At 40.5% G+C, this 15,855-nt stretch overlaps 1 protein-coding gene across 3 annotated transcripts; it reads left to right on the top strand.

Annotated features, from left to right (window-relative positions):
* The first annotated feature begins 1,135 nt into the window (after positions 1-1,135).
* Positions 1,136-14,582, top strand: rgl3a (ral guanine nucleotide dissociation stimulator-like 3a). 3 transcript variants are annotated; one of them, XM_053684283.1, is made up of 17 exons: positions 1,136-1,288; positions 6,282-6,562; positions 7,110-7,154; positions 7,248-7,417; positions 7,506-7,618; positions 7,772-8,056; positions 8,175-8,278; positions 8,469-8,550; positions 9,235-9,312; positions 11,278-11,364; positions 11,453-11,485; positions 11,611-11,732; positions 11,900-11,992; positions 12,122-12,245; positions 12,689-12,910; positions 13,048-13,162; positions 13,311-14,582. In XM_053684283.1, exons 1-17 carry the CDS (start codon positions 1,250-1,252, stop codon positions 13,445-13,447), a joined length of 2,130 nt encoding a protein of 709 aa, XP_053540258.1. In that variant the 5' UTR covers positions 1,136-1,249; the 3' UTR covers positions 13,448-14,582. The 3 variants fall into 3 exon arrangements, with proteins under 3 accessions (XP_053540258.1, XP_017336484.1, XP_017336486.1); XM_017480995.3 differs by lacking the exon at positions 1,136-1,288 and adding an exon at positions 1,297-1,599; XM_017480997.3 differs by lacking the exon at positions 1,136-1,288 and adding an exon at positions 1,825-2,159.
* Positions 14,583-15,855: the final 1,273 nt, after the last annotated feature.

Genomic DNA, 15,855 nt, shown 5'->3' with positions numbered 1-15,855 from the left:
GAGTGTGTCTGAGCCCCTAACACTAGTGGGAAAGCTGTTCCATAACTGTGGGGCTTTGTAAGAGAAAGCTCTTCCCCCTGCTGTAGCCTTTGCTATTCAAGGTACCAACAAATAGCCTGCACCTTTTGATCTAAGTAGGCGTGGCGGATCGTAAAAGACCAAACTTGAGCCCAGATACTGTAGCACAAGTACCTATATATATTCAGTGCTTAATAGGTCAATATTAGCATTTTATAATCAATGCAAAATTTTACTGGGAGCCAATGCAGTGTGGATAAGATTGGGGTGATGTGGTCATATTTTCTGGTTCTATTAAGGACTCTTGCAGCTGCATTCTGGACTAACTGGAGCTTGTTTATGCTCCTACTTGAACATCCAGACAGTAATTCATTACAATAATCCAAAATAAAGGTGGCAAAAGCATGAACTAATGTTTCTGCATCATGTTGTGACATTATATTTCTTATCTTAGCAATATTTCTGAGATGAAAGAAGGCTGGAGTGGAATGAAAGACTGGAGTCGATAATCACACCAAGGTATTTTGCTGCTGCACATGATGAAACAGAAAGGCCATCCAGAGTTACTATGTAATCAGACAATTGTGGTCCTAGTACAAGTACTTCTGCCTTATCAGAATTAAGTAAAAGGAGGTTAAGGTCAAGCAACACAAGCAAGGAGACACAAGCCTGATCAGAGGCCAGTAGTAGGTCATTTATCACTTTAACCAGCACTGTCTCTATGCTCAATCAATCAATCAACTGTATCTATCTATCTATCTATCTATCGATCGATCAATCGATCGATCGATCTATCTATCTAGTGATCTATCTATCTTTCTATCTATCTTTATCTTTAATTAAAATCAACACACCATCCTTTTTAGCTGGTAATAATTACATTTAATGTTCTGGAATGTCGGTGAAACAAGTTCCTGTTCTCACTTACTATAGCAGCTATAATCAGTAGTTTCCTGGGTTTCAGACCGATTATAAAATTCCAAACCTCCCTAACTAGTGCAGTACAGAGTGAACACTGTGTGTGTGTGTGTGTGTGTGTGTGTGTGTGTGAGAGAGAGAGAGAGAGAGAGAGAGAGAGAGAGAGAGCGAGAGATGATGTTATTGGGGTTATTTTGGCAACTCTGTTCGGTATTTAGCGGACATGCGGTTTGGAGCACGTGCACATCACACCTGCAGCCGGACAGGTCAGTTGCGTCACTGATTAATCACGTGGCTGCTTCGGGCCTTGAACATGGGACAAAAAGATTACGCGAGTGGTGTGGCGTGTGCAGTGAGTAACACACATACACACTTATGAATATTGTTATGCATGTTATATCACACGCGCGTCCGCGTCGTATTTATTTTGCACGAGCTACTATGTGAGAAGTGTGTGTCGATAAACAAAGCGCTACACACACAGCTTGTCTCCGTGTTTAATGTGTAAATGAGCAGCAGATGTGTGTCTAGAGGATGAGAGCATCTCTGCAGCTGTGTGTCTCTGCTCGGAGTGTGTGTGTAAAGCGCGTTCGACTGAAGAGAGTCCTGCGTGACACTAATGTCTGGCTCACACACTTCACCCTGCTAAACACACACAGTGAGGTGAGACACACAGACACACTTCACTAAATCATGTGATGATGATGATGATAATAATAATAATAATAATAATAATAATAATAATAATAATAACTTTCCCGCGCTGTTAAACAGTATAGCAGTTATTTTGGTTTGCGTGACACAGAGTTTGACAAAGACGCGCTTCAGCTTCTCTGTGTGACGTGATGACGCACATTTTTCGAAACCCCGCCCACCTAGAAACCCAAGCGCTGTGGAAAGTCAGTGTCCGAGAGCAGGCGCGCACATCTGTCTGTGTTAAATTAACTTTCTTTTTCTGTTCACGCAACCTTCGTTTAATTATTCTCTGAAACGGATTATCCTACTTTTTACAATTAAATTATAGTGGACAAACAAAACAAGGATTAAGTTTATTTTCTGTGGTGAATGTTTAAGTGGGGAGCTGAGAGTTCTGATTGGAGTTCTGTCATGAAGTTGTTCACAGCGCTGATGGCAGCAACAGCGTCCGCCTTTTAATCAACTTCAACACCGCTGCTCAAGTCACTTCTGACTGAAAAGTTATGGGGAAATGGCAGCTAACCCTGGTAAATTATTGTTTTTACTTAAACGGCTTCGTGTAGACATTTAATACTGCTGTTTTATATCCTTATATTCCTTCGAAAGGCGCTCAAGATCGATGGCTGGGATTCGATTCCATAAAAGTGTCGAATCTCGAATTTGAGACATCAAAGTCGACTCCGAAGCTTTGAGTAAAATTCAAAGCAAGTTCTTACAGTAAATCAACATTGCTAATGCTAAAGAAAGAACTACACAATTTATACACAATATAGACAATTTAGCTACAATTAAAAAGTTGGGGAAACAAGTTTTTTTTTGTTGTTAATTTAAACTGAGCATTTGAAGTTAGAAAATGTGTGAAGATTCACTGTCTGCCTTTTATGCTATAAATCATAATACTGTATTATGTACATTATTAGTTGGTCTTTATATTTCCTTTACTGTGTGATGGTTTAGTTTTTGGAAACGACTAAACTCGACACAATCGACTCAGAACACATTGAATCAGAAGAGGAGTCGACTCTCAAATCTCTGTAATCAACAGTCCTATGAATCATCTGGGTTCCAAACGACTCCTTATTCTCCTCTTCTGCGTGCTCCATATGGCACGAGATATTGCGATTTGCATAATATGTAGTCGGTATCACAGTAGTGCACTTGTTTGGTGTTTTGCATGTCTTTGCATTATTTTGCATTCCTGGGTTTAATTCAGGAGAGTGTGAGGCTCTTTAATTGTCTTTATTAACCTAATCTTCAAAAGAAAAAAAATTAAAATGCACTGGAATATACATGATGTGTGAAATCAACAGGTCAATACTGGCATAAACATTATTGATCACTGAGCACTTATTAACAGTAGATTGTTTTGTGCTTGGGAATCCCGTATGTACCTGTTCAACAGGTGTGTGTAGGTGTGTGTGTGTGAGTTATTTCTCTTGCTTAATGCCTGAGCAGGGCTGGTAGATGCAGTTTCGGTTGAGTGTGTACTCTAAATAATCACCATATTTAACACTATTTGTTTTTTTATCTTTTTTACACCACACTGCTGCTGAGTTCTGGCTTGTGATTGTTCAGAAGGCGTTTATTAATTCTCTATAAAAGCAGCTCTGACAATAGGCTGGTTTATTTTAATGCTCATTCACAAGGACGTGTACAGCGGACGCTCCACGGGTTCGTGCAATTGTTTGATTAAACGATATACAACCCCAATTCCAAAAAAGCTGGGACAGTATGGAAAAAACAACAAAAAGAGTCATTTGAAAATTCTGTTAAGCCTGTACTATACTGAAAACACATTAATAACACATTATTAGAACATTATTTGATGTTTTACTTTGTGAATTTAATTATTTTTGAAAATATACACTCATTTAAAATCTGATGACTGGAACACACTCCAAAAAAAGTTGGTACAGTCGATTGTTTACGACTGTGTAACATCACCTTTTAATAACACTTATTAAACGTTTGGACAATGAAGACACCAGTTGGTTAAGTTTAGCAAGTGGAATTTTCCCCCATTCATCCATTATGCATTTCTTCAAATGTGCAACTGTACTGGCCTTCGTTGCTTATTTTGTGCTTCATAATGTGCCACACATTCTGAATTGGAGACAGGTCAGGCCTGCAGGCAGGTCATGCTAACACCCGCACTCTCTGCTTACGCAGCCATGCGCTTGTAATCTGGGCAGAATGTGGTTTGACATTGTCCTGCTCTGGATGGTAGCATGTGCTCCAAAATGTGTACATATCTTTCTGCATTAATGGTGCCCTCACAGATGTGCAATTTACCCATGCCATGGGCACTGACACACCCCTATACCATGACAGAGGCTGGCTTTTGGACCTGACTCTGATAACAGCGTGGATGGTCCTTTTCCTCTTTGGCCTGCAGAACACAACGGCTGTTTTGTCCAAAAACTATTTGAAATGTTGACTCGTCGGACCACAAAACATGATTCCACTGTGCTACTGTCCATCTAAGTTGAGACCGAGCCCAGAGAAGTCGGCGATGCTTCTGGACAGTGTTGATGTATGGCTTCTGCTTTGCATAGTAAAGCCTTAACTTGCATCTGTGGATGCAGCGGCGAATGGTGTTTACTGACAAAGGTTTACCAAAGTATTCCCGAGCCCATGTCAGGATATCCACTACAGACTCATGACAGTTTTTAAGACAGTGACGTCTGAGGGATCAGAGATCACACGCATTCAGAAGTGGTTTTCAGCCTTGCCCTTTGCACACCGAGATTTGACCAGATTCCATGAATCTTTTAAGTATATTGTGCATGTGTAGAAGGTGAAATGCCCAAAGTCCTACTGACTTGTCTTTGGGGAATGTTGTTCTCAAAGTGTTGGATTATTTGCTGATGCATCTGTAGGTAGATTGGTGAGCCTCGACGCAGCGTTGCTGTTGAAGGACCAGGCCTTTTTTGGAGACTCCTTATATACTATGATTAGACAATTGCCTCACCTGTTTCACATCACCTTCTTATTTCAACTTGTCACATCGCTATTAGTTCTAAATTTACCCTGTCCCAACTTTTTTGGCACGTGTTGCATGCGTCAAATTCAAAATAGACATTATCTTAAAAAAAACTATGCAGTTGATTACGTTAAAACATCAAACACCTTGTGTTTATACATTGCCGTTTAAATACAAGTCAAAATACATTTACAAATCACTCCTCTGTTTTTATTAGCATTTTCCATACTGTTCCAACTTTTTAGGAATCGGAGTTGTACCTCGATACGTAAAGTCAATATTATGATCATTAACACATCATACTCTGGTGTGTGTGTTTTGTGTTTATTGGTGTGTATTAATCTCATTGTGTTCCTCTGTAAATCGTTGTGTTGCCTTGTTTCCGTGTTGCTGTTTTGCATTGGTCGTGTTGCACACTCGCACAGGAAATGAAATCTTCATTGGTGTGTTACTTCATTGGTCTGAGTGCAGAGTTCAGTTTCTGCAGAACCGTGATTCTCCACTGGTAGAAATTATCAGCATTAAAACCAGCCAATGACGAGTCTGTGTTGAGAAACACCCACAAGATTGGGACACGCACACTTTGGTTATGCAGATAAAAATATATAAAATGTGTTGTTTCATGGCATTGACCCAAATCTTTTGTTCTCACCTGTATCCCTCACGCTGTTGTTCCTCACCTGTACACCACACAGATAGAGGCTGAGACACTCATTAATAAAGTAAAACTAAAGCCTCTTTCTGCTTTAGCTGTATATGTATCTGTTCAGTGACGGAAATAAAAACTACACACATTCTCACTGTGGAATTTGTAGTGTTACCCAGTCACCTGATCGTTAACTCATCGCAGGTTGTGTGAGGGAACATAAACCTCAAGGAGAGTGCTGAGGTAGCGGGGTGCTGTTCAGACAAGGTTTTGTAGGTGAGCATCAAGGCCTTGAATTTGATGCAGGTGGCTACAGGAAGTAAGTGGAGGGAGATGAAGAGGGGTGTGATGTGGGTTCTTCTGGGCTGGTTGAAGACGAGGCCTGCTGCTGCATTCTGAATCATCTGAAGGGGTTTGATGGAGCTGGCTGGGAGGCCCAGCAGTACTTTTCACCTTCTTTTTCCTCCTTTCATTTCTTTCCTCTTGCATCTTCCATCCTCTTTCATTCTTTTCTCTTCTTTTTCTTTCCCACTTCTTCTTTCACCATCTTTCTCCTTCTCCTTTCATTCTTCCGTCTACTTCCTTATTTCTAATAATAAACCGATTAAGTGTGTTATTTAAAAAAGAAAAATGTGTTTAATCGTTAATATGGTGAGGTTTCCAGCAAGGAGGCATTTATTTAACATTTATGGAATGAGTCTCCAGTGTGAGTGCATAAGAAAGTGTTCAGGAGAGTGTGTTACAATTCATCAGTAACATCAGGAGCTGATTTTCTTTATACAGGTTCTAAAAAAGACAGATCTGATCTTTATGATCTTCAGCGGTAAACCTCAGAGTTTAAACGTGAGCGTGGCGATGCGTTCGAGAGGAAACGTGAGCGCGGCGACGTTGGTCATTTGTTGTAGCGGTATGGTTACTATGGAAATATTAAAATACATTCCGAGGAAGTGTGTTTATTCTTCTGAGGTAGAGAACAACTTGGAATGCAGTCCTATAATGCCACAATGTGTGTGTGTGCAGGACCCAGTACAGGAATGGGGGGAGGAGGTGGAGGATGGGGTGGTGTATGGCGTGACCCTTCACAGGGAGCCGGCATGTACCTCCCCCTCGGACTTGGTGGGCGTGGCCTGTGTGCAGTATCGTACGCTGAAGGTGCGCAGAGTGAAGGCAGCCATGTTGGAGCACCTCATCACTGAGCTGGTGAAGCCCGAGTGTGACGAACCCGACTACGCCCGAATCTTCCTCTCCACCTACAGAGCCTTCACCTGCACCAGCACACTCATCGAGATGCTGTTTCAGAGGTTTCTCTCTCTCACACACACACACACACGCATACACTTCACGTTAATAGTGTTATTAGTATTAGAGTTTACTCTAAACTGTTTTTGTTGTATATTGTGTCAGAAGGTCCATTTATTTATCCCTTGGATTTGAATAGCAGTTGTTACTATGGAAACACAATCAACACCTAAACAGATTCACTAAACATACTGATAGTTAGCAATGAGCTTATCTACGATATTATTGATATCGGGATAAATTGTGCCTGTCAGAATCTTGTCATTACTGTAATTATGCACTTCTCTGTAACAATGATAAACATTTCTTTATTGACTTTTTTTAAATTTATAGTTAATTGTGTAATTAAGTAATAAAGTACTGTGGGTGTGTGAGAGCTATAATTAGATGTAAAGGTGTGAGAATGTAGACAAGTCTGACACTGTGAGAGACAAAAACAACAAACACAGAGAGAAAAGAAAAGAGAACGAGTGCTGTGTGCGTCATTCTCTAGATCAGCTCACATTCCTGTGTGTGCATGTGTGTGTCTCCGTCTCTCTCTCTCTCTAGGGAAGACAAAATCATCAACTTGGACAACAGTGTATGTGTGAGGAGGTGAGTGGCGCACACAAACAGTCTCTTGTTTATTTTCTACACGTGATCTGATATAAAACACCTATCTTTCTCTGTGTGTGTGTGTGTGTGTAGTTCTCTCCCAGCGTTGGTGAAGTTGTGGTTGGAGGAGTTCACTGAGGACCTGAGAGACTCTCCTCTCCATCCATCGCTCCGTCTGCTCTCCTTCCATCTGCGCCATCGCCTGTGTTTCAGACGCATCGCTCAGCACGCCGACACACTCTTACACACCTTTCAAGAGGAAGGTACACACACGCGTGTATACACACACACACACGTGCGCACACATACACACACACACACACACTCACCTTTTCTCATCTCTTGATACAGACAGGCGTGCTGAGAACAGGTCAGAGGTCACTAATGTTTTTGGAGAAGAAACAGGAAGCGTCCTGAGCTGCTCCGCCCGGGACATTGCTGAGGAGCTCACCAGATTGGACGCCGTAAGTGTCAATCACTGCATATCAGTGGAGTGACTCCTCCCCTTATATTATGAGTGCACTAGTGAGGGGAAGTCATCAAGGGCAGGTCACCTAAACCCAGAGAACCTCAGTGTTTTAACCTAGGTGTGGTTCTGACCTGTTTGTTCTCCACAGGGCCTGTTTGCGCATGTGGTTCCGTTCCACTGTCTCGGCTGTGTTTGGTCTCAGAGGGATAAGAAGCAGAACCGGAGCTTAGCGCCCAGCGTGAGAGCCACAATTGCCCAGTTTAACTCTGTCACTAACTGGGTCATCACCTCGCTGCTCTGCACGCCTACAACCCCAAACTCCGCCCCCACCTCTCCAAAATCATCCAGATCACCCAGACTACACCCCTGCTGCCATCACACAAGCCCCGGCCACCGTGCTCGCATCATCGAGAAATGGATCTCTGTGGCTCAGGTGCACGCACTGTGTGTGTCTGTGCATTTGCGCGCACTGTGTGTGTGCATGTACGCAGTGTGCGCACTGTGTGTGTGTGTACAAGTTATGTTAAACATTTTGGTGTGTGTGTTTGTAGGAGTGCTATCTGTTGAGGAACTTCTCGTCTCTGCATGCGATCCTGTCTGCTCTACAGTCCAATGCTGTGTATCGCCTCAAAAAGACCTGGGCTACAGTCAGCAAGTAAAATAACACACAAACTCGTGCACACTTTTTACCCCTCATCATGGAAGTTTGCTTTTGTGTACTAATTGTGTGTGTGTGTGTGTATGTATGTATATATATATATATATATATATATATATATATATATATATATATATATATATATATATATATATATATATAAAAAATATTGTGTGTGTGTTTTCAGAGAGAGTCTAGCCAACTTTGAGCAGCTGTGTGAGAGCTTTCCTGATGAAAACTGTGTTCTGGCTAACAGAGAGATCCTGGAGGTAGGTGTGTGGGTGTGTGTGTGTGTGTGTGTGTGTGTGTGTGTGTGTGTGTGTGTGTGTGTGTGTGTGTGTGTTCTCAGCTAATCAGAGCGCACATTATTCAATTACATAAGTGCCCAATGATGGAAAACTGACTGAATAAATAGTGACTGGTGCACTCAGACTGTACACACCTGAGCTTATCTGTGTGTGAGTGTGTGTGTGTGTGTGTGTGTGTGTGTGTGTGTGTGTGTGTGTGTGTGTGAGTGAGAAAGTTTGCTCAGAGATGTCTTGGTGAAACAAGATGCAGTAATGAATTTTACATAAGTGTATAAAGTCTGCATTTAAATAGAGATGGATGGAAAGGCGGCAGCTCTCTGTAACTGAAACCCAGCAGTGACGTGAGAACTCCTAGATATAAACAGGGAGTTCTCAATTTGGTCTTTTATCAGTGTGTGCCTAAGGACAAATGCCAGATAGCTTACACACATTTTATAATCTGTGTTTAAGCTCCGTATCGGGTGTAGTGTGTACCTGTGTGCAGGTAGAACATCTGTAATCTCTAAACGCTTTTAGCTTCATACTGGAACTGATAAAGCTGATGGTTGTTCTTAATCACAATATAGCATCATACATGTGTGATACATACATGTATCATCCCTGCCCCTGACCGTGTGTGTGTGTGTGTGTGTGTGTGTGTTTCAGGACAGTAATGAACACACAGAGGAAAACCCCTCTACAGCACTCGGATCTCCTAATCTCAGTATCACCTCCAAATGCACGGTGAGATTACACATGAACGTTAATATGTTATATATGTAATATAATACGTATATGTAATATAATATTTATAATATAATATAATATTTAATACTTATATATGTAATATAATTTCCTTCAATGTCACTTTAATCTTTAGTCTGTGAGCAGACGGTGTTCTGGGGCTCTGTAAATAAAACTTGTTCCTGTCAGAAAGCAGCATGAAGGGCGTGTGTTTTAGAGGAGATCTGTCGTGGTGTTGTGAGAAACTGAGCCATGAACAGTTCCAGCACTCTAACAGTGTCCAATTACAGGAATAGTTCAACCATAAACATTGTAGTCTGATGCTCTGAAAACTGTGGTTTAGAGTTTTATATGCAGTCAGGTCCATAAATATTTGGACATTGTTATAACAAAGTTGTTTTATTGGTCTTCCACAGTATATTAGAGTTGACATTTAAATACTGAATATGAGCTCAAAGCACAGCTTTATTTTGCTCCACTTTTTATATTTATCCCCTCCCCCTTTCACATTTGGTCCAAAAGTAATTGGACAGGTGTGTTGTCCTGTCATTATTTCACGTACACGTAAGCTCAAGTTGATGTTAAGTGTTTGATACGTTCTTAAAAAGAAAGAACACACTGGTGAGCTCAGGAACACAAAAAGGCCCGGAAAACCAACGAAAAACACCTGTGGTAGAGGACAGAAGAATTCTTTCCGAAGTGAAGGAAAACCCCTTCACAACAGCTGGCCAGATGAAGAACATCCTCCAGGAGGTAGGAGTATCTGTGTCAAAGTCAACAATCAAGAGAAGACTTCACCAGAGTAGATACAGAGGGTTTACCACAAGATGTACACCACTGGGTAAGCCTCACAAACAGGAAGATTAGAGTTTGCCAAAAAAGACCAAGATCAACGTGTAGCAGAATGATAGGAAGAGAAGCGTATGGAGAAGGAGAATGTAAGGAACTGCTCATGATCTGAAGCGTACCACCTCATCTCACAGCATGGTTGTGTATGGCTGCCAGTGGAACGGGTTCTGTTGTATTTATTGATGATGTAATAAATACAGGTGAATTGTGAAGTGTACAGGGCGATATTATCTATTGTAAAAAGCGCTATACAAATAAAATTTAATTGAATTGAATTATTTGCTCACATTCAGACTTGCACTTCAACACTCATTGCATGGAGCTTCACAGTGCAAATGGACAATGACCTAAAGCTTATTTCTAAAGCCAACCAAGAGTTTTTAAGGCAGAGAAGTGGAATGTCATGTAGTGCCCAAATCAATCATCTGAGCTGAATTTCACTTGCTGATGGTAAAACTGCAAAAAATAATAAAAACACCTTTGAGGACCAGTGAGGACAGCTGCAGTAAAGACCTGGCAGAGCTTCAACAGAGAAGACATTTATTTAATTTATTAAATAAATTGTTAGTTTGTCTAATTACTTTTGGTTCCTTAAAAGGGGCGGGGCCACACAGACACACTGCTGTAATTTCTACACTGTGCTCTGATTTGAATGTAAATTCCCTCAAATGAAATCTGAATCACATAGAGCTCATAGTCATTATTTAATTATTTGCCTCCAATACACTGGTAGACAGACAACAAAAACTTGTCCAAATATTTATGGACTTGACTGTATATGATGACACACACAGTCTGTTCCTCTTTTTATTTTTTATAAAGTCTGTGTTCTTGTCTGCAGTGATCTGAAGAGGAAGTGTGTATGTGTATGATTTTTCAAATTATTATTATGGCATTTCAAATAAATCGCACAGAGTTCCATTTGAGCCATTGTGGAAAGTACCATTTTAAAACAGGAAGTATGTATGTGGGTGTGTGATGTTTTTGGAATTATTATTATGGCATTTCAAATAAATCGCACAGAGTTCCATTTGAGCTAAAACAGGAAGTGTGTGTGTGTGTGTGTGTGTGTGTGTGTGTGTGTGTGTGTGTGTGTGTGTGTGTGCATGCATGCAGAGCTACAGTGGGGGGGAGGTGCCGTACCTGGGGACATACCTGACCATCCTGACCATGTTGGACACAGCTCTACCGGACACAATAGAGGTTCCAAGACACATACACACACACCTGAGATTTACCTAGCTATAATAATAATAATTTTATTATTATTAACAGCATCTGTGTGTTTCAGGGTGGACTAATCAACTTTGAGAAACGAAGAAGAGTGAGTATAAACACACACAAATGTTACCTACCAATTGGTGCAGTTTATTTTGGTGACTGGAATATCTCTTTAACAGCCATTTCTCATCTTCTCTCTCTCTCTCTTTCTCTCTCTCTCTCTCTCAGGAGTTTGAGGTTCTGTCTCAGATCCGCCAGTTGCAGGTGTCATGCTCTCTCTACTCTCTCCCATCTCACCCCCATGTCTCCTCCTGGCTAAACAGCTGCTCACCCCTGTCTGACCAGCAGAGGTCAGTGTACACACACACACACACACACACACACACACACACACACACACACACGCACACACACACGCACACACACACACACTCTCATTCTAAAGGTTTAATCCCAAACCCTGGTATGATGGAATCCTTATTACTGTGTTTAAGATTTGATGTGTGTGTGTGTGTAGTTATGATCTGTCCCGACAGTTGGAGCCCCCAGTGGATTCGTGTCCCGGGTCACCGAGCTGGAGCCATCGACTCATCAGCAAGAAACTTGGCTTGTATGTCTTTCTCTCTCTCTCACACACACACATGCCTTATATATGTCTATCCATCCACATGCTCACATACTCAGCCTGCACATTGATGGTACTGACACACCGTGTGTGTGTGTGTGTGTGTGCGCGTAGGTTGTTGAACAGCAGTGACGGCTCTAGGAAGAAAACACACTTGGATCAGATGAGTGTTTCCTCATCAGGCTCCAGCAGCTCTGAGATGGACGACTTCTCTGTTCCACTCCGCCCCAAATCACAGGTAACTGATCACATGATCAAATTCTGAACTCTGATTGGTCAGATACAGAACAGACATGCAGACATTAGACATTTCTCACACATCTCCAGCTAGAGGTGTCTCAGTGTTAATGTTAGTGCTGTATGATGCCAAAATCACATGACATGTGGTGATGTTAAATATCGTCATGGCGATATGATTGTGAGAAATAAATAAATCAGGACTAAATATAGAATTATAGAATTTTAACATGTGCTGTAAAATACACAGCCTTAAAGTTTTATTTCTGCTATTAATTTCATGGAATAATTTCTCTTCTTAAAGCAGATAAATTTACTATTGTTCAAAATAAAAATGGCACAATGCTGTCTACGTATATATACAGTCACTGGTCTGTCTAATCTTTTAACGCTATAATAATCATAAACATGGTGTGTATGTGTGTTTGTGTGCGCATGCTGCAGTCTGGACCATGCCTGAACATCTCAGGAAACTCCTCCGGGTCATGTCCTGATCCACGCTGCGCCTCTCCTGCTCCCTCCTTTCTGTCTGACATCTCCAGTCTGAGCTCTGATGGTGCGTCTCCTTCCTCCTCCTCCCAGGCTGTGTATAATAAACAGAGTGACGGCTGCATCATCAGAGTCAGTATGGCACTCCACAGCTGCAACGTCTACAAGAGCATCCTGGTACACTATCCGTGATTAGTGATGATTAAACTCCATTTGGAACACAGCAGGTCAGGATTTCAGCTGTGTAATAATGTGTGTGTGTGTGTGTGTGTGTGTGTGTGTGTGTGTGTGTGTGTGTGTGTGTGTGTGTGTAGATAAGCAGTCAGGATAAGACGAGTCAGGTGATACAGAGAGCTCTGGAGAAACACAACGTGGAGAATATGAGCTGTAACGACTTCACACTCACACAGATACTGCACTGTGATAAAGGTGCGCGCACACACATAATACACACACACACATTTTATATATATGTATACTGCACTGTGATAAAGTTCATATACACACATGCGCGCACACACACTCAGTATAATAGTATAATAACCCAGTGTGTGTGCTTTCTCTCACTCTCTCTCAGAGCTGTTGATTCCAGATAAAGCGAATGTGTTCTACGCAATGTGTCCCTCAGAGAGTTACGACTTTGTTCTGCGTCAGCGCTGGAGGAGTCACAGTCTGAGCTCAAGTCCCGCTGTCCTGCGCAGAGATCATAAGTAACCGTGTGACCTGGAGGACTCGCTCTGTGTGTGTGTGTGTGCGTGTGTGCGTGTGCGCGCACGTGTACATGCGTGAAAGACTCATTAAGCTATTTTCATGTGTTTTAATATTTTAAACTCACCAAGTTTTATTGGTTGATGATAATCACAATAATCAAGCTAAACATTTTATTCTACTTTTCCTTGTTTAGTGGGATAAAAACACATTTTAAAGCACATTTTGAATGTTATGTTTACACACACTGTATAACTTATGATCAGCAGGTGTGTGTTAGTGCATTAATGTGTACAGTACAGATATTTATTTGAATAATTTTGTGCAGTGATGATAATAATTATAATAATGCAGAGGTATTCTATGGATATTACAGTCCGAGTGTTTTAACTACCAGGATTTACTTATTTATTTTGATGTCCATTACAGCACACTGATTCAGTTTTATTATCGTTGTTCAGTTTGCCAGGTTTAACTGGAAAGTGCAACTTTTTTCCTGTTAATGCACAAAATCACCTGAAGCTGCAGTAACTAGTTTAAAAGTTCCTGAATTTATCCCAGTGTCTTTGTTTTAATGCATTCCTCTCCATTTTAAAGGAATAAATGCATTTATATAAACTTACTTTTCTGTGGAGCAGACAAAAGTGTTCTGTAAATACCCAAACATTTTCATTAAATGTTTAAAGAGCAGAACATTGCTGTTATACACAGAACTGGTTTATTAAACACTGTAATAATTCATTATTCTCTGAAAAATCAAAGACTAAAAAAATCTTACCAAACTGCAGTCATCGGGTTTAATTATCTTTTTCAGGGCTTGTTTTTATGACGATTCTGCCCTTGAGTGTGTATTTATTCACTTCAGTAACAATGTTGTGTGTTTATTGTGACGTACATCTGATGTACAAGTCTAAATAATGTGTGTAGTAGATATTTATAAATGTGTATATGTAAATAATTTATCATGTACAGTAATAATTATAATACAAAGCTAGTATAAAGATGTTAATTTAGGGGGGGTGTGAGAGAGAATGTGTGTGTTCTCTGTAGTGCTGTTCTCATATACAGTTTGTTTTTAAAGCTTGGCACAGTTTTAACTGAAATAATTATAATCAATAAATGCTTTCTAGTTAATTACAAAGTGTGAAGTGTGTGTGTGAGTGAGTGAGAGAGAGAGAGCGCGCCTGCAGTTGGGGGGGTGGAAGGTGAATAAACTACATTACACACGTTTAAACCAAACACAGTTTTTATTTTCTTGTCATTCTTTTAAAGACACAGCAGTGAAACACGAGACTACACCACCTGTGAGGAAATATATAACAATTACAATATTTTTTGTAAAAAAAATTATAACATTTTTTTAAAAAAGCAAAATAAATCTAAATTAAAAAATTGCATCACTGAGGAGTGTGTGTTTGTTGACACACAGACAGCACACTGATAATTTCTGATAAAACAAGTGTGTGATTAATGCTGGTGTTGCTCCTGTCTCTAATCTAATGCAGCATTCTTTTATGTGTGTTTATTTTCTTTTCTGTTATTGATGTGAATCGGCTCTAAGCTGCATATAAAGTAGAATAAAACGCACGTTAAACACGTCACACACTTCAGTGCGAGTGTGATGAGGTAGTGAAGCGTCAGGACAAACAGGACACACAAGCTGGATGTCCTCGTGTCCAGTCTCATTCCTCCTCTCTGTCACATCACCAAGGAATTAAACAGTGCAGTGTTTATTTTAGTCACATATAAAACATTACGAACTGGAACAGTGACACGGTTAGTGTTTGTGTCTGATTTCTCGTGTTTCAGTAAACGGATTCCACAGGATGAAATAAATCACATCGAACTGCTCACTGCTGCCGGTTTGTTTCTTGAAATGTAAGAAATGAATCAAAGAAACCATGTCACGTTATAATCTTATAGTAAAATAATCAACGTCAGGGCGGTGTGATGAAGCGGAGTTACCGTTCCCACCATGAAGCTGATTATTCATCTATTACAGCATGTCCCCAAGTGTTATATTCATCTTATACCACAGACTTACCAACAATTACCATTTATTTATTAAAGAATGAAATGTCATAGTTTTTATCCATTTATAGTTACAGTTAACGTTGTGGAATGTATGTTCTGACTTATAACAGATCTACACAGTCGTTCCCTCACCAGCCTCTTTATTCTCTCTCCAAGTTAATAAGAGAAAAAAATTGCAGCTTGTCATGTTACTGATAAACCACAAGGAGGCATAAACTCCTCTGTCCTGTAGATGTGGGAAAACTTAAAGTTACAGCTTTAACTCTGATACTGGAGACTCCTTCCATAAACGTTACATAAACATCTCCTTACAGATCAGTGATTACACGTTATATAATCGATTTATCATCAGTGGAGCGTCTGCTGTACACGTCCCTATG

The sequence above is a fragment of the Ictalurus punctatus genome, chromosome 12, assembly GCF_001660625.3.
Source record: "Ictalurus punctatus breed USDA103 chromosome 12, Coco_2.0, whole genome shotgun sequence".
NCBI lineage: Eukaryota > Metazoa > Chordata > Actinopteri > Siluriformes > Ictaluridae > Ictalurus > Ictalurus punctatus.
Note: the sequence above shows the minus strand (reverse complement) of the source record. Positions and strands in the feature narration are given on the sequence as shown.

Excerpts from the sequence above, each read along its gene's own strand:
- rgl3a (XM_017480995.3), top strand. The coding sequence starts at position 1,471 with ATGAGAGCATCTCTGCAGCTGTGTGTCTCTGCTCGGAGTGTGTGTGTA. Across the intron at positions 7,619-7,771 it reads AGCTCACCAGATTGGACGCC|GGCCTGTTTGCGCATGTGGT; the intron begins GTAAGTGTCAAT and ends TGTTCTCCACAG. Across the intron at positions 11,733-11,899 it reads CCCCTGTCTGACCAGCAGAG|TTATGATCTGTCCCGACAGT; the intron begins GTCAGTGTACAC and ends GTGTGTGTGTAG.